The sequence below is a fragment of the Gopherus evgoodei genome, chromosome 3 (genome assembly GCF_007399415.2).
Source record: "Gopherus evgoodei ecotype Sinaloan lineage chromosome 3, rGopEvg1_v1.p, whole genome shotgun sequence".
In the NCBI taxonomy this organism is placed as follows: Eukaryota; Metazoa; Chordata; order Testudines; family Testudinidae; genus Gopherus; species Gopherus evgoodei.
In genome coordinates this window covers 191,859,964-191,887,584 of record NC_044324.1, presented here as the reverse complement: position 1 = coordinate 191,887,584, position 27,621 = coordinate 191,859,964, and the positions used below count along the sequence as shown (strand labels likewise).

Below are 27,621 nucleotides of genomic sequence, written 5' to 3'. Positions count from 1 at the left end.
CAAGGTGAATAACCCTCTCTTCTTCGAATGGAGTCCCTGTGGGTGAGCCACTTTAAGGTGACTATAGAGCAGTTCCCCTCAGGGGAAAAGAGGTAATTTGGAGCTAGGCCTGAATGGATAATAAGAAGGTGTTGTCCCAGTCAAGTGTCAGAGGCTGACACCTGATCGATGATGTAGTGTTGAATGAATGTGTGAGATGTCCAAGTAGCTGCATTGCATATGTCGGTAATAGGCATATCATGCAGGAAGGCAACTGATGTGGATACATATCTTGTGGACTGTGTTCTAACCTTTGAGGGGGATTGTAGGTCATGTTGTCAGTAACAGAGCTGAATGCAATCTGAAATCCATCTGGAAAGTCTCTGCTTAGAGATGGGTTTGCCTTTGAAGCGGTCTGAGGTGGAGCGGAACAATTTAGGAGTTTTCCTGAATGATTTGGTCTGTTCAAGATAAAAGGCTAGTGCCCTTCTAATGTCCAGGGTGTGGAAAATCGCTTCTTGCCTGTCCCTGTGAGGTTTAGGGAAGAACGTGGGAAGATGGATAGGCTGATTGATGTGGAAGGAAGAAAGGACTTTAGGCAAAAATTTGGGGTGAGGTCAGAGTTACCTTGTTTTTGAAAAAAACAAAAAACAAAACATATACGGTGGTCCAGCCATAAGAGCAGAAATTTCTCTTATGTGATGGTGACTAGGAAGGCCACTTTCATGGAAAGATGTAGAAGAGAACATGTGGCCAAGGGTTTGAATAGGGTGGTTGTGAGAGATCGAAGCACTCAAGTCAGATCCTACAGGGGCGTTGGGGCTCTGAGTTCTGGGTAGAAGCTGCGCATTCCCTGGAGGAATCTTTTGGCAACTGGGTGAGCAAAGAACGAAACGCTGTCCACTGTCATAGAATGTTGTAATGGCTGCCAAATGCACCCGCAGTGAACTCACTGAAAGGCCAGATTTCTTCAGGTACAGCATGTAGTCCATTACCACTGATATGGGAGAGGTGGTGGCGTCGATTTGTTTAGGCACCACATCTGGAATCTCTTCCATTTATGGTAGGTATGTAGCCCCTGTAGTGGGCCTTCTTCTGTTTAGCAGGATGTCTTTCATATCCTCAGAACTCGTTATCTCCTTGCCATGGAACCATTGAGGAGCCAGATATGAGATGGGGCGACTCCAGGTTTGGATGCAGAGTCTGACCCAGGTCCTAAGAGAGGAGATTTGGAAGAAGTGGGAGAAGACACAGGGGTATGATGTCGTCTTTTTCAGGTGTGGGTACCAGGTTTGTCTGGGTCATGCTGGTGCTATCAAGATGACTTTGGCTTGATTGATTCTGATCTTGTTCAGGACGCTGGAGAGCAATGGGATGGGAAGAAAAGCGTACAGGAACGGTACATGCCACGGAATGAAAAATGCATCGTCGTTGGATCCTGATCCCAGACCCACTCCGGGACTGGACATTTGCTGTTTCATTTTGTGGCGAATAGGTCTATCGCAGGGAACCCCCATAGTTGCAATTTGATCTGGATCACGCAGATGTTGATTGCCCACTCGTGGCCATTCGAGAACCTTCGACTTAATGTGTCGGCTGTGATATTCTGAGATTCCAGCAGCTAGGTAGCTGATATGGTGACTTTGTGTTGTATGTACCATGTCTAGAGTTTTATGGCCTTCATACATACCGAGTGTGATCTTACTCCTCCCTGTTATTTATGTAGAACATGAAGGCTACATTGCCTATCATGATCTGTATGTTTTTGTCTTTTATCAGAGGCATGAAATGTGCAAAGGTCTTGTGAATTGCATGTAATTCCAGTACACTGAGTGTTGATTAGGAAGGAGACCATCTTCTCTGTACTGTGAACTTGCCTAGTTGGGCACCCCACCCTAGTAGAGAGGCATCCGTTGTGATTATCAATTTGAGAGGAGGCTAAAGGAAAGGAACACCTGCACAAACGTTGTGTGGGTGAGTCTACCATTGTAGTGAGTCCTTGACTTTCATTGGCATACTCAGAAGTTTGTTCAAATTGTGCTTGTGTGGTGTAAATACCATCTTGAACCAACACTGCAAGAGCGCATGTGCAGTCTGGCATGTTTCACCACGTATGTGGTCACTGCCATGTGATCTAGTACCTGAAGACAGGTCCTGGCCAATATCCTTGGGCTGAGCACCAAGGTATTGATGAGGTTCGTTAGAGAGGTGAATCTCTGAAAAGGTAATGATGCTGTTGCTTCTAGAGAATTTAGACGCACGCCAATTAAGTCCAGTTTCTGGACTGGCGTTAATGTGGAATTTTGGACATTTGTAGACTGAGACTGGTGAAGAGTGACATTGTATGGTGCGTGACTGTGATGGCTTCTGCCCAAGTGTGAGCCTTGATTAGACAGTTGTCTAAGTAGGGGTATATCACAACTCCGTGCTTGTGAAGGTGAGCTGCCGCCACAGCAAAGGCTTTGGAAAATAATCAGGGGGCCGTGGAGAGGCAAAGGGTAGTACTGTATATTGGAAATGGCCCTGTCCTAGTACAAACCAAAGAAATTTCCTGTGCATAGGGCGTATAGAAATAGGAAAATATGCATCTTTCAGGTTGAGGGTTGCAAACCAATCCCCTTGTTCCAGTGCTGGAATGACTGTAGCTAACACAACCATCCTGAATGTTGTGTTCTGAGAAATTTGTTTAGCTACCTGAGATCGAGGATGGGTCTCCATCCTCCAGACTTCTTTTGGGTTAAAAAAATAATGAGAATAGAATCATAGAACTGGAAGAGAGCTCGAGAGATCTAGTCCAGTCCACTGCATTGGGGCAGCACTAAGTATTATCTAGACCATTCCTGACAGGTGACCATTCCTGAGAGGCAGAAGCCCTTCCCTCTGTGATGTATACTGCGCCCTGTTGTAGGAGATGCTCCTCCTCCTGTCTCAAGAAGGGCTCGTGAGAGGGGTCCCTGAAGAGGGACAGGATGGCAGGGTGAGTAGGAGGAATGGAGAGGAACTGGAGGGCATCGCCAGGCTTGATGATTTCCAGTACCCATCTATTGGAAGTGATGGTTTGCCGGTTTGGATAGAACAGTATTAGACGATTGGTAAAGGGATGGTTGATGGAAGGTAGTATTGGGAGCAAAAGTTGGAGGGACGTCTGGTAAGCCCTTGACCAAGCCTTCAAATCTGCTGTTTAGAGATTGATCGCTGAGACGTGGTGGGTTGGGAGGAGCTTAGTCTACGTCTGGATGGTCTCTGTCTACACCTCTGGTTATTGTATTGTCTTGGCTGCTGTGTGTACGATGGTCCTTGCCATGGTGTCAGTAGAGTCCAAAGAGGCTTGGAGGGCAGTTCTAGCCAAGAGCGGAAATGAGCAATGTAAACTGCTCTCTATTGACTACATACCAGAGGACAAAAAAGTCAGAAAATTTGGAATAGTTTGTATGGTCATACTTCACCATCAGTGCTTCATAATTAGCAATCTGGAAGTGCAGTGTCACTGATGAATAGGCCTTGCGGCTAGTAAGTCCCATCTTTTCCACTCTGTCATAAGGGGTGGTTCTAGAGTAATGCTGTTTGCCCTGTTCACTGACTTTTGAAGGGATGTAATATTGTTTGTCCGCTCTCTTACGTGTGGGTGGGACAGCAGTAGGGGTCTGCCAGATGTTTGTGGCAGGTTCCATGATTGCTGAGTTAATCTGAAGGGCAATGTTGGAGCAAGTGATGTGAAGTATATCCAAAAGCTTGTGACATGACTCCGAGATCTCCTCTAGGGTTACCTGGAGTGTGTCTGCTATTCTTTTGAAGAGCTCCGGGAAATTCCTGAAATCATCCCCAGCAGTCGGTGTAAGGGGTATAATACTCTCACCCAGTGACAACGAAGTGCAGGTGGCAGGAGTTGCCTCCTGAGCTAAAACGTCTTCCCTTCCCGCAACACTTTGTTTGGGAGGGGCAGCTGGTAGCACTGTAGACTGTGGTGAAGACTGCGTATGCACCTCTGTGGTGCCACTTAGAGATCTGGGGTAAAACTGTCTATAAGCTGCTCATTGGTCACAGAATGCCCACTGAAATGGGAAGGGCATAGGTGGGGGTTTCCAGGGGTAAGCATATCACCCTGGAAATTCAGACCATGGCAGAGGCTAAGGGCATTCCTGATGTGTGGACCGAACACTGCCTTGCATAAGTGAAGAGTGTTGGGAGGAAAAAACTTCCCATCTTCTTCATCTTCATCCTCCTCACTAGAGAAAGGAGGAGCGGCTGTAACTGGTGGAGTGAGTGGTAGCAAAAGTACCGAAGTAGTATCGGTACAGAGAAGAGATGATTGTGATACTGGGGCAATTGTCAGGTTCTTCAGAGCAAGGAACTCTTGAGGCTGTGGTACCAATGAAGGTACCTGTGTGAAAGGTAGTACAGAGAATAGTGGGAGTACCAGGGGACCTTGTGGTACCAGCAGGAAAGGAGCCGACAGCGAGCATGCTGAGGATGGCGTGGCAATCTGCGGTGCGGTGTCTGTGCTACTGAACAAAGGGCCAGCAGGTGGCGCTATTGCCTTTTGTACTGCAAATTTGCTTGTTACGGAGCAGCACTTTGTCTGTGCTGCTGGTGCCAAGATGGAGGAGGTGGTCTTCTGTCTGCCCTCCTTCTTAGAGCCTGCCTGCTTAGTGTCTGTGGCTCTGATGGTACTGCTGGTACTGGAGATCCCTGCCGACTCAAAGGTACTAAGCCATGGCATGTTCGGTACCGACGTGGTGGATGGAGTTGGGGAACGTTTCCTCTTTGATGCGGTCTTGGTAGGGGGCGTGTTAGCTCTCCTCTCTACACGTCCTTTAGGAAATAGGTCCCTTCCTTTCAGGGTGGAGGAGGGGGGTCTGTCAGAAGCTGCCTGCGGTGATAAAGAGGCAGGAGAAGTTTGCGAACCCGAGCCTAAGGTGGGACGGAGAGACTTCTCCATTAGGATAAGTTTCAATTTAAGATCCCTCACTTTCCTTGTCCAGGTCTTAAGACTGTGGCAATGGGTGCACTTCTGGGGCACATAAGTTTCCCCCAGGCACCAGACACATTGCGAATGTTCATCAGAAAGCAGAATTGCCTCATGACAAGAGAGGCAGTGTTTAAAGCCAGGCGACCCTGGCATTCTGAGGAAAAATAATGTCCCTTAAGAGGATGAAAGGAATATTATTTATTTATTTTTTAATGGGGAGAAAAAGAAATAAAGGGTTCTTAACCAACTAACCTAATTATACTAAGCTACTTGACTAATTTAATTCAACTACATCTGAGGTAAAAGTGAGAGCGCGCATTGCTGGAGCTCCAACTCGGACCAAGGGTGACTGAGAAGGAACTGGTGGGTGAAAGGGCTGCACAGCACTACTTAATTGCCACTGCAGGCACAAGGGAGTGAGAGTGCATCTGCGGCCCAGCCAGGTACTGAGATTCTCTGACTAGAGGTGCAGGGCACACAATCACCTGAAGTGGAGCTCTCACAGGGACTCCACTCGAAGAAGAACAGGTACTTCTATATTTTGATGATACTCCTAAACTAGCATTTGTATACGTTTAGACAGTTGGGAAGTATGGAATGGACCCCCAAAAGTTCATCCAGTCCAGATCTGTAAGACTGTAGCATTTACAACTAGTTTTAAATTCTAATATCTCTAGATCAGTGTTGTCAAGGCTCTTACGTAAGGTGAAAGAACCTTTGCCAGTTGGTTTTTTTTTTGTTTTGCAAACTTTGGAGCCCTATGATAAATCCTTATTAATCTTGATCTTCTTCCGCCTTTGAATTTTCAATCTTGTTCATGCTACTGTAGGGGCTCAGGCTCTACTGGGTTTTTCAGCGCTGGACAGACAGATGGTAAAAGGCTTAAACAATATTTTTTGTTCAGTCAAACACAACTTGCAAAGTGGGTGGAGATCAAACTTTTAGTGTCATGTTCCAGAGATATTGTTTATCATTATGCCAGAGATATCGTAATTTTGCCTCTGAGGTGCACCAAATGAGATATATTAAATGATAATAGGATTGTCTCTTATTATTATTTAACAGATCTCATTTGGTGCACCTTAAAGGCAAAAGAATTATATACACTCTCCAGATTTAATTTTTGTAATCCAGTAAAAATAAGCCCTAGCGATCTGGTTAGCTCTTTCCAGGAAATTCCCCTCCACAAAGTTTAAACACTATAGTTAATAACAATAGTATAGTTGGAGTGCTAGCAACAGCTACAGTAATTTCTTGCTTAACATTGTAGTTATGTTCCTGAAAAATGCGACCAAGTGAAAAGATGTTAAGCGAATCCAATTTCCCCATAAGAATTAATGTAAATGGGGGGGGTTAGGTGCCAGGGAAATTTTTTTCACCAGACAAAAAACTATATATTATATAGATATATACTCAGTATATATTTTAAACAAACAATTTAATACTGTACATAGCAATGATAATTGTGAAGCTTGGTTGAGGTGGTGAAGTTAGAGGGTGGGATATTTCCCAGGGAATGCCTTGCTGCTAAATGATGAGCCCTCAAGGGTTAACATGTTGTTAATGAAGCCTCTCATCAAGGTAGCATGAACAGGAGGGAGGGGAGACAACATAACAGAGACAGACACATACTTTGTGTGTGGGAGAGAGTACAAGGAAAGTAAGGGAATTCCCCCCATTATAAATAAAACTCTCAGCTTTCTACTTAATTTATTTTTGGCTCTAGTGTAGAAATGACTGAGGCAGAAACAGAACTATGGCAAGGAATTGGCATGCTTTCATAAGGTACCTCTGAGTTAAAGCAGGTTTGGATTTAGCAAAGTTATGAACTTTTGAAGAAAAAAATGTCACACTGTGACAAACATATTCCTTCACGGTCTTTCTTCAGGAAGCTACTGTAAGGACGATAGACATGTTTTAGATTAAAGAGAAAAAATAAATAGAATCAGACTATTTTTACCTCAATAGGCTGAGGATCATTAAGGTGGGCACTGAGGTCCATCAGAAGCTGGGGCATCCAAGTGGGCACATCATAAGGGCTTGACAAAATACATGCACTAAGTCCAAGCACACCAGCATGGCGCTTAACCAAGTCTGCAATGAAAAGACTGTAATACACATGTGGCAGGATACAAATCTCTCAGAATATGTTTCCATAACACAGTCAGACTTGACACTTCACTTTCAGTAATTCCAGCTATTTTTAACTTATGAAAAGTACTAAAATAAATACACATTAAATGTAAGTTGTCATGAGCAGTAAAGTGCAACTAACATCCATACTAGGGGAATTCTTAATCTCCACCTCTTCTATCCATTACAGGCTCTTGTGAAGAATCAAAAAGGAGAGGTTATTTACCAGTTCAAGGGCTGCCTCTGCTAATCTACACACAGTGGACTCAAAAATGCCTGGATCAGTGTTCTGTAACTTTCTGGTAAACTGTTCCTATTGGGGCTCATGTAAATAGAGTCTAATGCCAGTGAAAGTTCTAGGGAGGGCAAGCTCTAACTTAGTTCCTTTCTCCGGTGCCTCACAGGTGAAGGTGGATGAGGAGTGTGACTGCTAAGACAACCCTCAAAGAACTACACTTACTGGTAAAATAACCACTTCCTCTTTGACGAGTCTCTGAATACATGTACATTCATGGAGACTGGTAAGCAGTGCACCCTAGGTATAAGAATAAACCACAAAAACCTATTAATCTAGCCATATAACTGCTCTGTAGTATATTGTTATTTAACATTTGTATTTATCAGCACTCAAAATACCTAATTGGGATTGGGACCCCATTGTGCTAGGAGCAATACAAACATGCACAAAAAAAGTCAGATTTATAAACAAAAATATTTTGTCATGATGGTTTATAAAATATTTGCATACACAAAATACATAAAGTATTATAAAATATTTGCATACACATCAGATCTGTTTCTTTATGTATATTGCTTGAAGATTCCTCCTTAACTGTAGAGCCTATTCTAGCCATCTGGGTTGTCTAAGGATGATGTAAATAAAGTAACTGAACCAGTTTTTTTAATGTACAGTTTGCTTCTCTGAGGCAGTGTCTTTACCTGCAGAAGGAATGGTATCCACCACTGTGCCAAGGTCTCGCTTTCTCTTTTTTGGTAGTCTTGTCTTGCAGAGCTGTTCAAAGTGAGCCTGCACAGGGCTATCCATAGTGAGGAAGTTGCACTGTAGCAGACCACTCAGTGTGGTAGCAGCCATTTCTCTCACCTAGAAGCAGAAACATCAGCTACATCAATTACTACAGCAAACATTCATGGCTGACTTTTATTACTGCCCTTTGGACTTATCAGCTGGATTACCTTGCCATACTATGCTTGAGAAAGGTGTTTCAAGTTTTTATCACCTCGTCTTAGTAGGTCATTAAATACAATTAGTATATTAAAGTGTCACAAATAAAGCAATAAACAATATTCATTTACAATTTTAAAACTGTCTTTACACAGGTAGACAAAATTAGTGATCCACGACTGCAGCAAACAATAAAATTTCAGTGTCAAACTTGTGTTGTAAGCTAAAACAGCAACTGATTTCGAATTCTGAAAAATAGTCATGTGTGATAAATATATAATCCAGAACAATTTATAATGCTATTGTGCTTTTATAGAGAATATAAAAATAGTACAACTATTATAGAGATACCTGCTTTGTCCATTAATGAAATCGGTACACTAAGATCAGTTTACACAGGGGAAAGTATACCTTTATCCAAAAGTGTTTCATTTCTTTCCTTGCTACATATGAAACCTTTCATAGCATAGGATGAACATCTTGGAGGTATGCAAGTTTAAGAATTTTTATATTCATGATATCCATTGTCCGAGTTGAAACTTGGGAAATTTATCAGGCCACCTCGTATTAAGACTGAATTACCACAATACTCTTCATAATGCTGTAATTCTTGCTGATGTTTATAAGCCATGTTGGGTTATTAGGCAATATCATCATGTCAGCAGTGTGCAGTCTGACTCAGTTCTGTAGCCTTCCAGTATTCATTTTACTGCCTTGAGCCTTGGTCAATCCATCAGTAAACTGGCTTGTAAAAATAGATAGGATAGAGACATGCACCGCTCTTCTGTAACTAAGTTACAAGCCAAATCAATTTCAACTAATTATCCACAAATTCACAATGCTACAATCTTTAATAATTTCACCAGACAATTAAGTTACTGTTTGCTTACAAAAACAGCTACGCCTAGTCAGTGTTACTACATCACTCCTAACAGGCCATTAAAATCAGTGAACTACACAAAAAAATTAATTGTAGAAACATAGGTTCTGCCTTGTCATCTCAAATTTGGTCCTGTCATAATAGGCCCATTGCTATTAAAAACCAAGGTGTATGGACTGACCATAAGAACATTTTAACATTTAAAAATCTGAAAGCCCAATTAGCTTATTAAAATGTTGGCAGCAGTTGCCTCATTTACTAATAAGTACATACTGTTACACTAAACAGAACGCACATCTATGTAGAGTACAAACACCTACCAATGCTCTGAATCCAATGTAGCAGATTATAATAAATTATATCCTTGAACATAATGTTCTGAACCTCCACAAAGTAATAAAATATAGCAGCAAGTGCTGTAATAATTAAACATAGTAAGTTAACAATAGGCTCTTGAGACTTCCTTCCATTTACATTTCCATAGCATATTATTCAAATATGATCCTTGTTATTAATAGTGTAAAGTATGAAGTGAAATAGTCTGCCAGTACTGTTTATCAGCAATTTACGAGCCTCTTAAGGACTAAGCTATTAAATGAAACATTAAGTGCTAATGCAAGTCCCAGAATAGGTGAAAGTCTGGCTGTAAAGTGAGCAGGCTCACTAGGTAATCATTTTCATCACTGTTCACTGTATTAGAATCCATTTTCAATATTGTCAAATCAATCTTATGAATGGCAATATTGTGCTGCAAGAAACACCTAGAAACAAAGTCCTTAAAAATCACATTAATAAGGTATAATTTTATACATATATATTGCAATGCCCATTAACATCTCACATAGTTAAGAATTTATAAGCCATCAGGCCTATATGATGATCTAAAAGCTACAGAGTAGAAACATATTCAGTGGAATACTTTCCCATGCATCAGGATTTTCTAACTACAATTTTTTTGTGGAGGAGTCAAACTGTAGCAGTTGGCTTTCTTGTTCTAAATGTAAGTAATAAGTGTTTAATGACATACTGAAAATTAGAACAAAAAATTCAGACCACAATGAGAAGTTTTAGTAGAGTACTCCCAGTGCACTATTTGCTGTAAGAAGCTAAGACACGCAAGTTTCTTAAAAGGGAAGCTGCATTGTAATAAAAAGATTTTAAGCAGTACATTTCACTATATACTTTTATAATATATAAAGTACAAAAAAGAAGCAAAAAATATGAAGCTGCCATTTTGACATTTTCCTAAAGCAGATCAGGACTGAGAAAATTAAAGTCCCATTAAAAAACTCTATAAATTAGATTCAATGTTGTCTTACAGTAAATTATGTACTTTTTATATGTTTTGGTTCATTTAAAAGCTGTTTTAACATTGACTTCATGAACAACTAATGAAACACCTTAACCCTTTAAGGGACCATTTACCCAGACTAGATGTTTCAATTTCACAGATTTTAATACCAGAATGGATAAGTTATAAACAAACTAGGCAGCTGCATAGGCCAGCATATTCTGCCTAGGGAAACTGGGGCCAACCTGAGTGGCACTGCAACACCGCATGTCAGGTTACAATGCCATTAACTCAAATTTGGCCTACCTGTCCCTCCGTCATGATGGAGGTGCGTCTTGTCTCACTGCACACCCCTCTACCCCAGTTGAGAACTTCTGTTCTGGGAATAGGAAGGGGATGGCAGACTGAACTTTTGCCCAGGCCAGCAGACTGTCTTGAACAGTCTTTAAAAATGGACCATGATAATGATCTAGTTTGACCTCCTACATAACACAGGCAGCAGAACTCCAAACGCTAATTAACATATCAAACCTAATTACCTGTGGTTGAACTAAAATCATTTGAAAATTACAGTTAAGGACTTCAAGGGATAGATAATCTACCATATCCCTTGATAAGATGTTCCAATGGTTACTTGCCCTCACTGAAAAAAATCTGTGCTGAATTTCCAGGTTTTTATTTTTTAAGCTAACTTCAGCTTTGTAATCACTAGATTTTTTTTTTAATACCTTTGTCTGCTAGATTAAAGAATCCAGATATTTTCTCCCTGTAGGTACTTTGAGACCATGATCAAGTCACGTTTAAGCTTCTCTTCAATAAACTATAGACTGAGGTCCTTTAGCTTCTCATTGTAAGATGTATTTTCCAGACCTCAAATAATTCTTGTAGCTCTTCTCTGAATCCTTTTTATCTTTTCCCAACATCCTTTTTAAGTGTGGACACCAGAAGTGGATAGTATTTCAGTAGTGGTCTCACCAATGCTATAGGCAATATCACTTCCCTACTTTTACTCTATATTTCTCCAAGGATCATGAGCCATGGTATTACACTAGAGTTTATGTTCCTTTGGTCATCTACCATGATACCTAAAAAAGATACAGTGGATGAGGTAATGTCTTTTATTGGACCAACTTCTGTTGATGGAAGGGACAAGCTTTCAAGTTTCACAGAGAGACCATCTCGGGCCTTGTCTGCACTACAGAGTTTTGTCAATGCAAGTTAAGCCGACAATCAAAATGGGTATAATTATATTGCTTGTGCATTTCACACTATGCTCCTTCTGTCAGCAGAGTGCATCTACACTTGGTACTCTAGCATTGACAAGGAGAGCAGGGCATGGTGGATAGCCATCCCATTGTCCTACTTGACCCCTTCTGCAGATAGGAGTTGTGGGATGGCAAGCTGATCATCCCATGATGCAGTTCTTTCTGTCCCAGCATTCATGGGGTTCCAACTGCATTTCGCGGCATTTTTCAATGGCCCGTTTATTGTGCACCCACCATCTTTGTGTGAAAGGATGGATCCCGCACTGCGCTCTACTGTTGTGGTCACTGTTATGAATACCCTGCAGATGGTCATGCAGTATATCATAAACACCCAATCTGAACAGGAATCAGAGTTGCCTGACCTGCTTGTGTGTCATGGAAAGAAACACCACCAGATTACTTCCGGCATTCATGGAGCAGCTGAACACAGTGGACTGTGGAATGTGCCTTTGGCAGACTAAAAGTATGCTCGTGCTGCCTTTATGGCAGGTTATACCAAAACGAGGAAAACATTCCCATGGTCATAGCAGTCTGCTGATACTCCATAATATTTGTGAGGCTAAGGGTGAAAAGTTCCCCCCGGGATGGAGCAGACAGACACCAGCGCTATTAGAGGGGCACAATGGGGGGCTATTCGAATCAGGGAGGTTTTAAAGCAATATTTTGATAATGAGCTTAGTAATGCAACTCTTTCTATAGAGCATTCTGCCATGCTATGTTAACTAGCTGCCTTGCAAGAAAATTGTGATGATTCCTGACTGGGATTTGTAGTCAGCAAATGATCACCACTATGTATTATTACGAACAGCAACTGCCACATGTAGGAGACAAATAAAGATTGGTTATCTTTCAGAGAGTTTGTTTTTATTTAATACCAATTAACAACACACATGAAAGGCTTGGTGGGAAGGCAGACAACAATGAAGGGCAGTATAGAGTCCCATAGCTGTGTGTAAGTCCAGCTATCATTTTGGAAGCTGACCGATGGGGGTGGCATGAATGGGGTACTGAGGTGTTCCAGGAAGTTGCAAGAAATTTGTGGGAGGAGTTTGGGGAGGGCATGGAAAGCAGTTCTGTGTTGGCTGGGGTGGGAGGGAAACATGCATGTGTTTTGCCTGGAGAGTGATTAGGGACTTCAATATCTCTGTTTGCTCCTCCATCACTTTTATCATCTGCTCCTAGTCCTTTACAATGCACTCCTCTCTGTCCTGCCTTTCCATTTTAAAATTTTTCCTTCAGGGTCTCTCTCCACTCCCTCCGTTCTCTTTTTATGGCTTCTGAGGATTAAAGCACCTCTTGGAACATGTCCTCCCTGCTCCGCCTTGGTCACTTCCTTATCTGGCAGAGGCCCTCTGTCGATGTGTAAATGTCAGCTCTGTGTATTGTTTCCTGTGCTTCTACAGAAGTATGATTGTTAGTTCATGCACAGCAAAGAATCATTGTAGTAAAATACACCTCTCTTAACATAACAATTACTTTCTCACTGTCCCTGGGTGGAGAAGAGGTCCTGGCTCACCACGGTACTAGACAACCCTGTCAACTGTCCCACCTTGTCGTCCAACTCAACCCCCTTGTCCCGCACTTTGTCCTAGGGGTTGAGTCTTCCGTCCGTTGTCTTCAGGGCCCCCCTCCCCCCCACAGTATCTCCAGGTCTCTTGCCAGTGGAGGTGGGGTTGCTGTCGAAGTGGCGCCCAGCTCCTTATAGAAGCGGCAGGTCTTCAGTGCAGCATCAGAGTGATGGTTTGCCTCCCTTGCCTTCTGGTACACCTGCCTCAGTTACTTTATCTTCACACGGCACTGATATGTGTCCCGTTGGCAGCTCTTATCCAACAAGCCACGAGAAATCTTCCCATAGGTATTGAAGTTAATATGACTGGAGCAGAGCTGGGACTGCACAGCTGCCTCTCCCCTAAATGCCAGCAGATCCAGCAATTCAGGTGTGCTCCAAGCAGGAGAACGTTTGCTTCATGGAGCTGCCATGGTCAACTGGGAAGATGCAATGTGAGCTCTCCACACCAAGTAAACAGGAAGTAGAATTTCAAAAATTCTCTGGCCTTTAAAGGGGGAGGGGTGGATGCCTATGTACCTGGGTGCAAGGCAGCAGAGTTCTAACGGCTGATGAGAGTGGTCAGGTTAGGCATTGTGGGATATCTTCTGGAGGTCATTTACAGCGATATAACCAAGTGGGGTATCTACACTGGCACTTTGTCGATGCAACTTTGTCGCAAAAAGTTCTGTGCTTCTTGTCAAAGTGGTTTTATTTTGTGAGCAACACAGGAGAGTTTTGGCAGCGAAGTAGCACTGTAGTGTGCATACCTCCATTGTTTTGATGACAAAACCTGACTTTTGTCAACAGAACTGTGTAGTATAGACAAGGCCCAGGACATGGGTTTTATGGCCCATTACAACAACTTTTAACACACCTTGCTGCCTAGGAACCCGTCATTGTCCTGCAACTGCAGAGGTGTTAATTGACCATTTCATTTTAAGTGGTCATCTACAAAGTGCTTATGCTAAGTCTGTTCCACTTTGCATTTAGCTTGGACATGCTAGACTCCTTTTCCAGACCTGAGGAAGAGCTCTATGAAGCCTGAAAGTTTGTCCCTTCAAGCAACAGAAGTTGGTCCAAAAAAAGATATTACCTCATCCCCCTGGTCTCTCTCATGTCCTGGGACCAACACAGCTACAACAAAACTGCAAACATGAGGGCTGGGCGAGAACTGTGGAAGTGATTCCTGAGGAACCCATCAGAAATACTAGAAATTTAAAAAGTCCATTAAGAGAGAGGCAAAAGAAGTGATGGTAAAAAACATCAATTTTAGCATTTTTACTTAACCTGAAAATCCACTTCAGAACTAAGAACTTGTCTGTCACGTTTCAGCCCAGAACAGAAAGACAAGGTATACAGACTATCAGAAATGAGGTTCTGTACTGAAATCACCTTCTCATTAAACATAACACGATGAAAGCAATGCTATGTTTCAGTAATTACCATACTGGAACTTGCCAATTCTTATAATGAAAAAGCAAGATTACTGCTACAGCAAAGTAAGGTTTCTATGGAAACAACATGATTGCAAGAGATTACACAAAATAGCTTTTGCTGATTTCTACCTCAGTAGTTCAAGGACATATGTTTTATCTAATTATTTGCAAATCTATTTAACTATTAAAAGTGAACAGCAATTTTTGTAAATTATGTAAACGGGGGATTACGTGATGAGTGCTTTATTAGTAAGGATAACAAGTTATCTAGGCTCACAGCTCTTATTTTACTGTAATACTATAACATGTCGTGACATGACTGGTACCAAAGAGACCTGCTGGAGAATGGAGCCAGTGCACTGGGAGCAGAGGGTTAAAGTGCTGCTCTTTAAATACAAGGTGCAATCTCACACAATTTGAAATATTCATTCTATATTTATGTTTTAAAAATTTCTTGCAATTCACTTTTCACAGCTTAGATTGTCATAGTGAGACCTTTCACCCCAATTTTAAACAGATTTTACACAAGAGCATGACACAAGCGGGACCTCTTGCCCTTCCAGGAAGAGAAACACGTTACATGAAAATAAACTTTTAGTTAGGCATTATGGATAAATTGTCCTTTGCAAATAAGACACAGAACGAAGTGATATTTGGGGACCAGAGATGAAGGGGCTCAGTTCTGGCTGAAACATTAACATTTCTCACTATGATTCTGCACTGTAATATAAAAAAATCCATGTGATTTCATAGAACACTTTTTAATATATCCAATACATTATTGATATAATGTTAATTTAAAAAGCTTTACTGAGAGGAAGAATTTCACAAATTAGAAGACCTGCTGATAAACACTCTTTGTAATGCACCTCACATTCATGCCCACTAGTGTTCTCAAGAGCACACATACATTAAAATCACCATTTGAGTTTGACTCTTTGGTTTGTGCATCCTGAGCAATAGTAGTTTCCTAGAAGCCAAATTTCTCAACATTTTTAAAACACAGAGTACTGCTTTGATGGTCAGAATACTGATGGCCTATCTGTTCTCCAATGAGATGCTATGTTTTCTCAAATCAACACCTGGCTTTTAAGCTCGATGCATTTAAGTTACTTAGGAACTTGAAAAAAATGGTTACTAATTTTCTGTAACTGTTGTTCTTCAAGATATGTTGCTCATGTCCATTCTAACAGAGGTGTCTACTCGCTCTGAACACCGCTGCTGGAAAGTTTCCCTCTCAGTGGTATCAGTTGGGTTGGCTCTGGTGCCCCCTGGAGTCACACCTCATAGTGGTGGTACATAGGGACCCACCGACCTGCTGCCTCCTCAGTTCCTTCTTGCAAGCTAACTCCAACAGAAGGGCAGATGGGGGGCGGGGGAGGAAGAGGTTTGGAATGGACATGAGCAACACATCTCAAAGAACGGTAGTTATAGAAGACTAGTAACCGTTTTTTCTTCTTTGAGTGCATGTCCATTCCAATGTAGTGACTCCCAAGAAGCTGCACCAGTGGAGAGTTTGGAGTTCATTGGCATACTGACTGTAACACTGCTTGGCCAGAAGTCACATTGTCTTTAGCTTGCTGGGTGATGGCATAGTGGGATGCAAAAGTGTGGACTGATGACTATGTTGCTGCCCTACAGATGTCCTGAATCAGAACTTGGGCGCAGCTGATGATGGTTGAGGCTCTTGTAGAAAGGGCTGTCAGTGGAGGAGCTGGGACCTTTGGTAGGTCGTAGCATGTGCGATACAGGAAGTGATCCACGATGAGATTCTGTGTGCTGCGACTGGACGGCCTTTCACTCTGTCTGCAATGGCTATAAAGACCTGAGTGGATTTCTAAAAGGGTTTAGTCCTTTCTATGTAAAATGCTAGAGCACGCCTAACATCCAGCGCATGGAATGTCTGTTCCTCCCTGTTAGCATGTGGCTTCTTATAATGAATAGGATAGGAAGATATCCTGGTTACTATGGAATTGTGAGACCACCTTTGGCAGGAAGGCCGCGTGGGGCCAGAGGTGCATCTTGTCCTTGAAAAAGACTGTGAATGGTGGTTCTGAAGTAAGGGCTTGGATTTCTGAGACCCTTCTGGCTGAAGTAATGATGGCCAGGGAGGACACATTCCAGAACAGATAGAGCAGAGAGCACATTGCCAGCAGTTCAAATGTAGCAGAACCCCTGACCCTCTTAGCTCCAGTGAAATCTCTTCCCCTGCTCCCACACTTAGAAGTGACTGCACCTTCTGGGCCAGAAGTTGTTTGTGAGAAAGTGCTTGAAGAGGGATGGGAAGGAGGTGAACAACTGACTTGAAGGGTATATCCTAGTTCTATCGTGCGTAGCACCCAGAGATTTGAAGTAATGCGGGCCCACGCTTGATAGACGCACGCCTGTAATCCTAACCGGTCCACAAATATAGGAGAAATCAGATCCACACATTGCCTTGATATATCCCATCAAAAGTCCTGCTTAGACCCCGCAGATTGTCTCAGGAGGGCACAGGGGAGCGGGGCACGGGAGGAGGAAGAGGGAGGCAGGCACCGGGGCAGACTAGGACTGGGACGGAGGACTTCTCTTATAGCCTCTACTCCATCTCCTGCTGTAGTCTTGTCTCTGCTGTGGTTGGTGGAAGTGGGCCGTCGATTGGGGCTTAGAGTGCTTCCTGGCAGGAGCCGGTACATGCAATCCCAGGGATTTCAGGGTGGCTCTGGAGTCTTTCAGACTATGCAGCTTCAAGTCCATTTGCTCAGAAAAGAGCAACTTGCCTTCAAATGGAAGGTCCTGCACAGTCTGCTGCACCTCACAGGGCAACCTCAAGGACTGAAGCCATGAGCTTCTTCTCATGATCACAGCTGATGCCATGGATTGGGCTGAAGAGTCTGCCACATCCAAAGCTGCCTGAAGGGGACTTCCTTGCCACCGATTTCCCCTCTAAATCTAGGGCTGAGAACTCGTCTCATGACTCCTGAGGCAAAAGCTCCTTGAATTTCACTATTGCACTCCAGGAGTTGAAATCATATTGACTCAGGAGGGCTTGTTGAGCTGAAGGCTGCCAGTTCAGTACACCTTCCTGCCAAAAAAGTCTAGTTTTTTGGCATCTCTGGCCTTGGGAGTCGGCCCTTGCTGACTTTGGTGCTCACGCTCATTTACCACTGAAACAACCAACAAGCCTGGTGGGGCATGTGTGTACAGAAATTCGTACCCTTTGGGAGGGACAAAGTACTTTCTCTCTATCCTCTTTGCAATAGGTTGGCGGTACGCAGGAGTCTGCCATAAGGCCTTGATGGGGTCCACAATGGTATCGTTCCAAGGCAGAGCCACCCGCGATGGTCCTGAAGCTGCTAAGATGTCTACCAGGGCATGGAAAGATTCAGAGATCTGCTCCACCAGGCTATGCTCCTGAGGAGCTCCTGGTATACCCTGTAGTGGTCCTGGGAAGGTTTCATACTTGTCCCTGCCACCAACTCATTGGGGGGAGGATGAGGATGCCTGTATCAGTAGGGGCCTTGTTCCTTGCCCTCTGCAGTGGCTGGGTCCTGTGGTGCTGGGTTTTGCAGTTCGGTACCAGGCTCGGCACCAATGCTTGGTTCTTGCTCCAAGGTAGCTGGTGAGGGAGCTCTTAACTCATACAACAGAGTACGACCTCTGGACTGTGGACCCTGGACTGGCTGAAAAGTCCAGAGATTCAAGAATGGCCACAGTAGTGGCATCTACCACTGCACTGGTGGCCAAGATGTTGGCAGGATACCCTGATTCATCTCAGCCACTGGATATTTCCGATTGGAGTGCGGTCTGCTCCTGTGGGAGAATGGTGCCGGGAGGGAGTTGACCGATGCTGTGACATCATGGCCGGCTTGCCCTTTGATGGCACCTGGAGTCTTGGTACTGCGGCAGTCCTCGCCTCTGGTGCTGCCAGTGTTAGCTCCCAAATGATGGGAGATCGTGGTATCGGGATTGACATTAACTCCCTCGTTGCCTCAAACGCCTCCGGTGTGGATGGTAGCGTCAGGGCTGTTGAACTCCGATGACTCACTTTTGGTGGAGAGTCCAAAGGTGCTGGATTCAATGGTGCCTTTCTCGGGCTGGAATCAACAGTACCTTACACACTGCTGGTGTCTCCGAATGGCCAGGCACGAGTCGCACTCTGTCAGCATCAATATGCCCTGCAGACCTGAAGGTTGGGGAACACTCCCAAATCAATTTTTCTCTGATTCTTACTCGGTGTTGGTGATCGAAAGCAGTGTTGAGAGTCCTGTGCCAGAGTTGTCTTCCATGGCACTGGAGAGGAGTGTCAATGCTAGGAGTCCCAGCCCATAGTGGAATGGCACTGTATCACCCTTAGAGACAGCAGGGCACTTCTTACTGAAGTGAAAGTATTCAGTGTTGGGTCAACATGACTCAGCTCCGAAGGGGGACCAAGCGCTGCCTCTATAAGGAAGAACTTGATTCTAGTGTCCCTGTCCTCCTTCATTCTGGGCCTGAAGCTCTTGCAAATCCTGCAACACTCCTGAACATGAACCTCCCCTAGACACTTGAAGCAGCTGGAATGCAAGTCACTAACCAGCATCGGCTTATGCCAAAACACACAAGCTTGAACCACGGGGACTGAGGCATACCTGGCGCCGGGGAAGGGCTAACCCCGCTAAGTAGGGTCCGCTACTAACTAACTGAAACTCAAGATTAAGAACTATTTATAGATAATCAACAAAGTCAACAGAGAGAGGTCCTTGCAGGAAAAACACAAGGACAAGCATCAGTTCCAGCGACTGTCATGGGCAGTAAGAAGGAACTGAGGGTGTGGCCAGGCCCTATATACCAGTGATATGAGGGCATGACTCCAGGAGACAGCAGAGCTGACAAAATGGATACCACTGAGGGAAAAACTTTCCAGCAGCGGTGCTCGGGGTGAGCACACACCTACATTGGAATGGACATGAGCAAGCACTTGAAGAAGAAAGATTAATTTTGAGTCTGAAAACTCAGTCCTTTGACTAGATTTGACTCAGGCCTGGTCTACACTACAAACTTAGGTCGACATAAGCTGTGTTATGTCTACACTACCCAGTCCCTTTCACTGACCTAAGGGGTCCATAAAATCAACCTCTGTGCTCCACCTCTGTGAGAGGTGTAGTGCTTGATCTGACATCCATGCGTCAACATGGAGATAGTGTAGACACTGCGTTGTGTAATTTGAATGAATTGGCTTCCAGGAGTTAAAGCCCCAGGAACTTTTGATTTTTCATTTCCTGTTTGATCAGCATGGAGAGCTCATGTGGAGAGCTCATAGAGACTCAAGGCCACAAAGGCACTCCAGCATGTAGTACACAGGAGGTGATGGATCTTATTGCTGTGTGGGAAGAATAGTCGGTCCAGGCAGAGCTCCGATCTAGCAGAAGAAAAGCTGACATCTATGCCAAGATTGCAAAGAGCATGGAGGAGAAGGGAAATGCAGCAGTACTGCATGAAAATAAAGGAGCTTTGACAAGCATACCAGAAGACAAGGGGACGAACAGTCGTTCTGGTTCTTCCCCACAGACATGCCGCTTTTATGAGGAGCTGCATGTGATTCTCAGCAGCGACACCACCACTACCCCAAAACGCTCCATGGATACCTCCCAGGAGCCCCAGGTGACCTCAAGCAACAACGGCGAGGACATTGTTGACAGGAAAGTGGAGGATCTATTCTCCCTGATGGCCAAGAATGTTTTTAACCTTGGAGCCCATCCCTTCACGGGACCAAATGGTGGCAGAGCATGATATCAGAGAAGGCAACTTTGGTGACTACACACTGCCAATCAAACTGTAGGGGTAACGTTATTACTTTTTATGTTTAATCTGAACAAAAAAATAGGTGTAGTGGGTATCGGTGGCCACGCCAGCTATGCAGAAAGCGCTCTCTGAAAAAAACTGTTTGTGTGCAGGTAGATGGCCCGGGAATCCTCCATGGAGAGCTCTAGGAAGCTTTCATGGAGGTACTGTATGCTGCAATCCTTTGCAGAAGGTTTCTGGGAAAGGCTGCCTTATTTCATCAACCACGGTAGGATGCTTTCCCATGCCACTCCAGTACTAACTCTGCTGGTATCATTGCAGCACACACCCTTGCAGCATAAGGACCAGGTTTGTACCCAGACGATTGCAGCATCTGCTCCTTTGCCATCTCTGTTACCCTCAGGAGAGTGATATCATATAGGGTCACCTAGAGGAAACGGAGGAAGTTTTCAGTGCTAGCCCTTAAGCGCAAACAATTCAACAAGTGATTCACTATCCCTCCTCCCACTCCCCACCCCACAGTGAAATCTGGTTCACACAGCAATGCTTTTCCAAATGTGCTGTGCTTGTAGTTGGAAGGGATCACCACATATTGCAAGCAGCATTGGAAAAAAAAAAAAGGGTGTGTGTGGTGGCTTCCTGTTTATCTCCCTTCCCCACCGGTGTCATTTGGTAAAAAAAACCCAACTATTTGGGGAGTTTTATACTGGTGCCTGTCCTCAAGCATCATTCAGGTTACTAAGGGAAAGGAGGCTTTTCTCAAGTTCCACTCTGTGATCTCAAGGATGTGTCACAAAAGCAGCAGCACAACACTTCTCGCCATTCCTTGTGGCCGTACTCACCATGGCTGGAGCAGCAAACCGACTCTTGCAAGAGCTAGCAACTGTGATTACATTGCAGCTTGCAGTGAAGTATACTGAGGGGTATTTTTTTAATAAAAAAAACCTTGCATCAGAAATAATGTATGCATTGTCAATACTACCCTTGTGCTTTGCATTCCTTGCAGCTGAAATCTTGTCCGTTGGCGCATCCTCCACACCGTGGCAAAGACTTTCCCAGATTACAAGGCAGAAAAAGACAACTCGAGAGGACATGTTCAATGAGTTAATGCGCGCCTCTGAGAGTGGTAAGACAGAGCTCAGAGCATGGACAATTACACTGTCTTAGAACCTGGACATGGACAGGAGAGCATGCAGGGAACAAGAGCGTGTCACGCAGAAAGAGATGCTGCAGATTAGGACGGAGCAATCAGACATGTTAAGGCTCAAGAAAGGCAGATGGATGCTAGAGTCCTTATGCTGAACTTGCTGCCATCAGCACCCAAGTCTACATCCTCCTCCCCCAACCGTCCTATGAGGTGGGAGGGGTGGGGAGTTTGGTATCCGTGGCACTCAACACCAGGGGAGGGTACAAGGACCAGGAGGCGCCCATTCCCACATCTTTGATTGTTATTGCAGTGCATCTATAAGCAAACTTTCCTTGTCCTCCCCCTCCCACGCCCCCTCCAGTGTTATCAGCCCTTTTGTCCCAGGTTATCTTACTTTTCTTAGCTGTCTCTATATGTTTGTGTGCATAATAAAACTTAAGGGATTGAGGAAAATAGGCTCTTTATTCATTCAACACACAGTGGTTGGTGGGGCTGGAGTTTGGTGGGGGTGGAGTTTACAGGGGAGAAAATGCAATGGAGGGGGCGGTTTGGTAAGAAATAACACACAAGTGTCACAATACTCTGGCTCATTGCTGAAACTGGTTTTCAAAGCCTCATGGAGACACAAAGCCCCTCAATGTGTCTGGCTGCTCAAAATTGGCTGCCAGACAATCTGCCTCAAACCCCACCCCGGCAGAAACTTTTCTCACTTTGTTTCACAGATATTATTGAGCACACAGCAGGCAGCAACAACAATGGGGATATTGCTTTCACTGAGGTCTAACCTAGTAAGCAAACAACACCAGTGACCTTTAAACGTCCAAAGGCACATTTGATCACCATTCTGCACTTGCTCAACCATTAGTTGAATCGGTCCTTATCACTGTCCAGGCTGCCTGTGTACGGCTTCATACGCCATGGGAGTAAGGGGTAGGCTGGATCTCCCAGGATCACGATTGGCATTTCAACATCACCAATGGTTATTTTGCAGTCTGGAAAGAAAGTCTCTGCTTGCAACTTTCTGAACAGATCTGGGTTCCTAAATATAGTTGCGTCAGGCACCTTTCCCGACTATCCCATGTTGAAGTCGATGAAACCACCCGTGATCCACCAGCTCTTGTAACACCATTGAGAAGTCCCTCTTTCAGCTTATGTACTCTTTGGGAAGGTGGTCTGGTGCCAACATAAGGATATGCGTTCTGTCTATCGCCCCACCGCAGTTAGGGAACCCCATAGTGAAAAACAATCCACTACGTCCTGCATGTTGCCCAGAGTCACTATCTTTCTTAGCAGAAGTCTGTTAATGGCCCTGCAAAAACTTGGATCACAACAGATCACATGGTAGATTTATCCACTCCAAATTGGTGCTCCATTGACTGGTAGCGGTCTGGCATTGCAAGCTTCCACACAGCTATCGCCACTCGCTTATCCACTGTCAGAGCAGCTCTCATTATAGTATTGCTATGCTTCACGGCTGAGGAAAGCTCTTCACACAGTTCCTGGAAAGTGGCCTTACAGAATCAAAAGTTCTGCAGCCACTGCTTGTCTTCCCATAGCTGCACAACAATGCGGCCCCACCAGTAAGTGCTTGTTTTCTGGGTCCAGAAATGGCACTCAACCCTGTCAAGGTGTTGCGTGACTGTCAACAGCAACGGTGAATTGCTCTGCTCTATGCCTTCCAGCAGGGTTGGTTGCATGGCATCACACTGCTCCGCGTGGCGGCTCCTGTATCGGCTATGTAAATACTGCATGATAAGGCGCAAGGTGTTTGTAATGCTCACAACAACAGCGTACAACAGAGCAGGGTCTATGCTTATCGTGCTACGCATCCATGTGGGTAACCTAGGTTTACGAACAAAGATGCAAAAAAGGCTCGGTTTGTCTGCTGCTGATTTGAGGGAGGGACGTGCAGCGCTCCATGTGTCGATACAAACTCTGATAAGTGAGGATGCACTCCACCAACACAATGAGCGTAATGCTGACATGCAAGATCAGCTTGCTTAAATCAGAGGCTTGATGTCAACTTAACTTCATAGTGTAGACCTGGCCTCAGTCTGATTATACTTCTGGAAAATCCTAGTAACACCGATAATCTCTCAAAGACACAAAACTAACAATTATTTCAACAGTGGTGATAAATGGAAGATAAAGTTCATTTCTACTCTGAAAAGAAACTTTATAAAAAGACCATTGTGAAGTTATGTTTCTATATTTCAGTGGCTTCCATAGCAAATTTTTTCCATTTACAAGGTTAAAAAAAAGTTTCTTCTAACAGTCAGTCCTGCAGACTCAACCTAGAATCTGAGTCAGGCTTGGGTTTTTTGTTTTTGTTTTTTAACTTACTCATGTATCACACCAGTAATAACAGTTCTGCAAGACAAATTCTGCCCTCAGATGTGTGCAACTCCATTGTCTTCAAATTATATCTGTGCTACTCTACTGAAGACAATCAGAACCGAGGGCAGAATTTGGTTCTGCAATAGGAACTTACTTCTGATGTATGAGCCTAGACAGAATCCAGTTCACTTGCTCATAATACCGCAGAGACAGTGTTGCCAACTTAAGTGAAATGTAGTAAAAAACTTACTTTTGTCACTATAATCAGCTGATGTGAATGAATACACATAGGTACATCAAGGAGTCCGGTGGCACCTTAAAGACTAACAGATTTATTTGGGCATAAGCTTTCGTGGGTAAAAAATCTCACTTCTTCAGATGCACGAAAGCAAATTGCCGGGACTATTACGATGGGTCCCGTGCTTTCTCCTCTTGTGGGGGTTCAGGGAGCCGTTTCTCACACCTGAACTGGGGTATCAACTGTCCCACTAGTGTCCCAAGAAAAGGAGAGTGGAGAGGGATGGACCTGGGCCCATCCCCTACTCTGGGTCCCAGCCCAGGGGCCCTAGGGATAATTGTGAACCACTTGAGCTAGCGATTCCTTCCCCTGGGCTACTTCTCCCTCCGGCCCTTCAGCTTGTGGAGCTTCCTGCCCTCTCTCCGCTTGGGCCAAGTTTCTCCCAACCCCTTGTGTCTGTAGAGTCCCTCTGCTCTGCACGAGCTGGGTTTTCCTTTACCTAGGGTCTCGGTCTTCTGGCCCGCCACAGCACTTCTCCAACCTGTTCTCCACTCCAACACCAAACTACTCTGCTTCAACTCCTCCAACTGTCTGATTGAAACAGGGGTTTTTATCAGGTGACTGGCTTCAGGTTCTCTGATTGGCTTAATTGGTTTCAGGTGTTCTAATTAATCTGTAGCAGCCTCTCTTCCCTCTACAGGGAATAAGACTCTCATCATCCTGGGGCTTACATATCTCCCATCCATCACTCTCCTGCTGCTCTCTGGCCGTGCTATATCACAATCTGTTAGTCTTTAAAGTGCCACCGGACTACTTGCTGTTTTTGTGGATACAGACTAACACGGCTACCCCCTGATACTACACACAGGAACCACCTGCTGAGTAAGAAAGTGTTATTTTTACATAATCAGATTTTAGAGTAGAAATGCATTTTAAATGTGAAGGTTGGGTTTTCTACTCATAATTATGATGTTCTCAGTACTGTAATGATACTATCTCTGTTCCAATTGTATTTAAAACAGGGTAGAAATCATTGTGAGGCTTGTGCCATTTGATTATTGCTTATGAAATGCCTTCTGGAATAATTTTGTTTTCCTGTTGAAAGTAGGATTTTATATAGAATGCAATTCTATACAAGTTAGCATTTTCAATATATTCAAGAAATTAAACAAATGCATTTTCTATTAGTGCTAAATATGGAAAACTTTCTATTCTTTGTGTGAAGTTACACAGTAAGAGGCGAGAAACTAGATATATAAAGAAATATAAAAAACTTCAGTTCTGCTTCTTTTATTCACATTCAATGTCTTTCACTGAAAGTCAAAATACATGGGAATAGGTATAACTTCATGTTTACCTCAAGCTGTTCATCCTCCAAAAGCTTTATAACCAACCACCTTATGTCATTGACTGCTTCTTCATTGTTGAGGATGATAAAGAGGTTATAAAATACCATAGTTTGGAGGTAGGTTAGTATTGTGTACTTTGCATGCCAAGAACTGCTTCTTGCTGTCTGTAAAGCAACAAAGATTAAACAGTTAGAATTAAAAACAAGCGCATGTAGACAAGCCATTTGATTTATTCTAAATATTGTCATACCCCATTACTTATACCTTTTGTACTACTGTAGCAAGTTACTCATAAAAGTTGTTTCCCTCCTTAGAGTTAGTTAGCTTTGTTTTGTTTTCTGTTCTTTTAGGCTAACTTTCAAAAGCATCTAAATACTTAATATTTGTAGTACTGGATATAGAACTGAGAAACTAAACAGATCACACCTTCCTATATGTTCATGACCTCAGATACCAGCCTTTTCCAAGTGGTCAAAAAGGTTAGTTATGCTCAACTTTGCATTGCAATTGTCTGTATAGTGGACTTGAACTATGAAAAAAAGGCTTGTTACTGACAAAAGATGTAAGCAATGGCTGAAAGTTGAAATGGTACCACCTCTTTGACTGCATCCCTTGCTGACACCCATTTTCAGCAATGGATGATTTTTCTAGAGTAGAGGAAGGTTGAAAGATTCAAGGAAAAAATCTATTTGCTCATTTTTTTTTACTTTGTGCACTTGATAGCACTTTGTATACAATCAGTTTCTCCATTTCTCTGTATAGTCTGTTTTCCTTTTCATTTGTTGGGTTTTTCACAAAGTTATAAGTGGGACAGACATACATTTTAGCAGAAAAATACATTGTAAAATCACAAAAAATAGGAGGGGGACTCAAGAAAACATGTTGCATTCTGAAACTACATTTCAACTTGTTCTGAGATAGAACGGCGTTCCAGTTCCTGACGCCTAAGGCTGCGAGTCTGCCACAGAGGTCGCCAGAGCTCTCTCCCAGCACCTGCAGTGCCCCTAGAATCCCCCAAGATTAAATCAGGGGTATATAGTACAAGTCATGGACACGTCACAGGGCCGTGAATTTTTGTTTATTGCCTGTGACCTGTCCATGACTTTTACTAAAAATACCCATGACTAAATCTTAGTCTTAACTATGTCCCTTTCAAAGTGACATTTTTATTTTAAGCCGTCTTGTTACTAAACCCTTACTTATTTTTATTTCTTAAAATAAATTTTACACCCCATCTGGGTCAAATATTTGACAATTAAAAAAATAAAACTGGGAACCAAGCTTTTTTGTGATAGTATTCTGTTAGAAACAAAAGGTGAAACATTCATAACATTCATGTGTTTTCCCTTTACAGGATTTATACTCATAGGAACCTAAATGTAAATTTAATATTTTTCTGCTTAAGATAACTATCCTTTCAAATACTGGGTATAATTTTTAGTGAACAAACAATCCTTTCTTTATAAAGATTCCAATACTTGATTAGTATGTATTTCTGCTTGGCAATCAATCAATCATTCAATAAATAAATAAATAAAAATTGGAAGCCGATACAAAAGCCAATTTACAAAGTTCATTCTGTTCCAGATTATTGTTCCTGATGATCAAACACTAACATGGAACTTATTACAAAGCAAAAGCAGTCAGCATTTTTTAGTGCTGACTTTTTGGCTGGTGTACTGCAATCAAGAGTTTAACTAAGTACTTAAACATTCATCATGATTTTGGTGATATGTATGCCACTTCAATATAGAAATGAACGAATAAAGTAGTTATACTGGCAACAGTATCACTATACAGACTGCAGAAGACCTTTGTACATGTAGCACTGTCAGGAAATAAGAAATACTTTGTTTCATAATTGTTCACAAGTTACCTAGTATTAATAACAAGCTCAACAGGTTGTAAAGTGAGATGCATTCATTTAAACAATGTAGATCAAACTTACTTGTTTTAGCACCTGGAGTACCAAAGGCACTTGTTGAGGATATAGCAATCCCTGAGACATTAGTGATAAACACATCTTAGCATCTCTTTTGAGTTCATCATAGTTATTGTCATTTTCTACTGGTGCAATCTACAAAATAAGAAGAAGTCAGGAA

At 43.2% G+C, this 27,621-nt stretch overlaps 1 protein-coding gene across 3 annotated transcripts in view; it reads right to left on the bottom strand.

Annotated features, from left to right (window-relative positions):
* PSME4 (proteasome activator subunit 4) overlaps nt 1-27,621 on the bottom strand; it is a 238,832-nt gene that overhangs the window by 2,851 nt on the left and 208,360 nt on the right. For 2 of the 3 annotated variants that reach the window (XM_030557730.1, XM_030557731.1), the window contains 4 exons: nt 27,468-27,596; nt 25,528-25,683; nt 8,021-8,183; nt 6,909-7,042 (listed from right to left, as the gene is read on the bottom strand). In XM_030557730.1, coding sequence (XP_030413590.1) covers nt 6,909-7,042; nt 8,021-8,183; nt 25,528-25,683; nt 27,468-27,596 — 582 coding nt within the window. Of the gene's footprint in view, nt 1-6,908; nt 7,043-7,075; nt 7,617-8,020; nt 8,184-25,527; nt 25,684-27,467; nt 27,597-27,621 lie in introns of those variants that run through there. The other variant, XM_030557732.1, reaches the window with a different exon arrangement.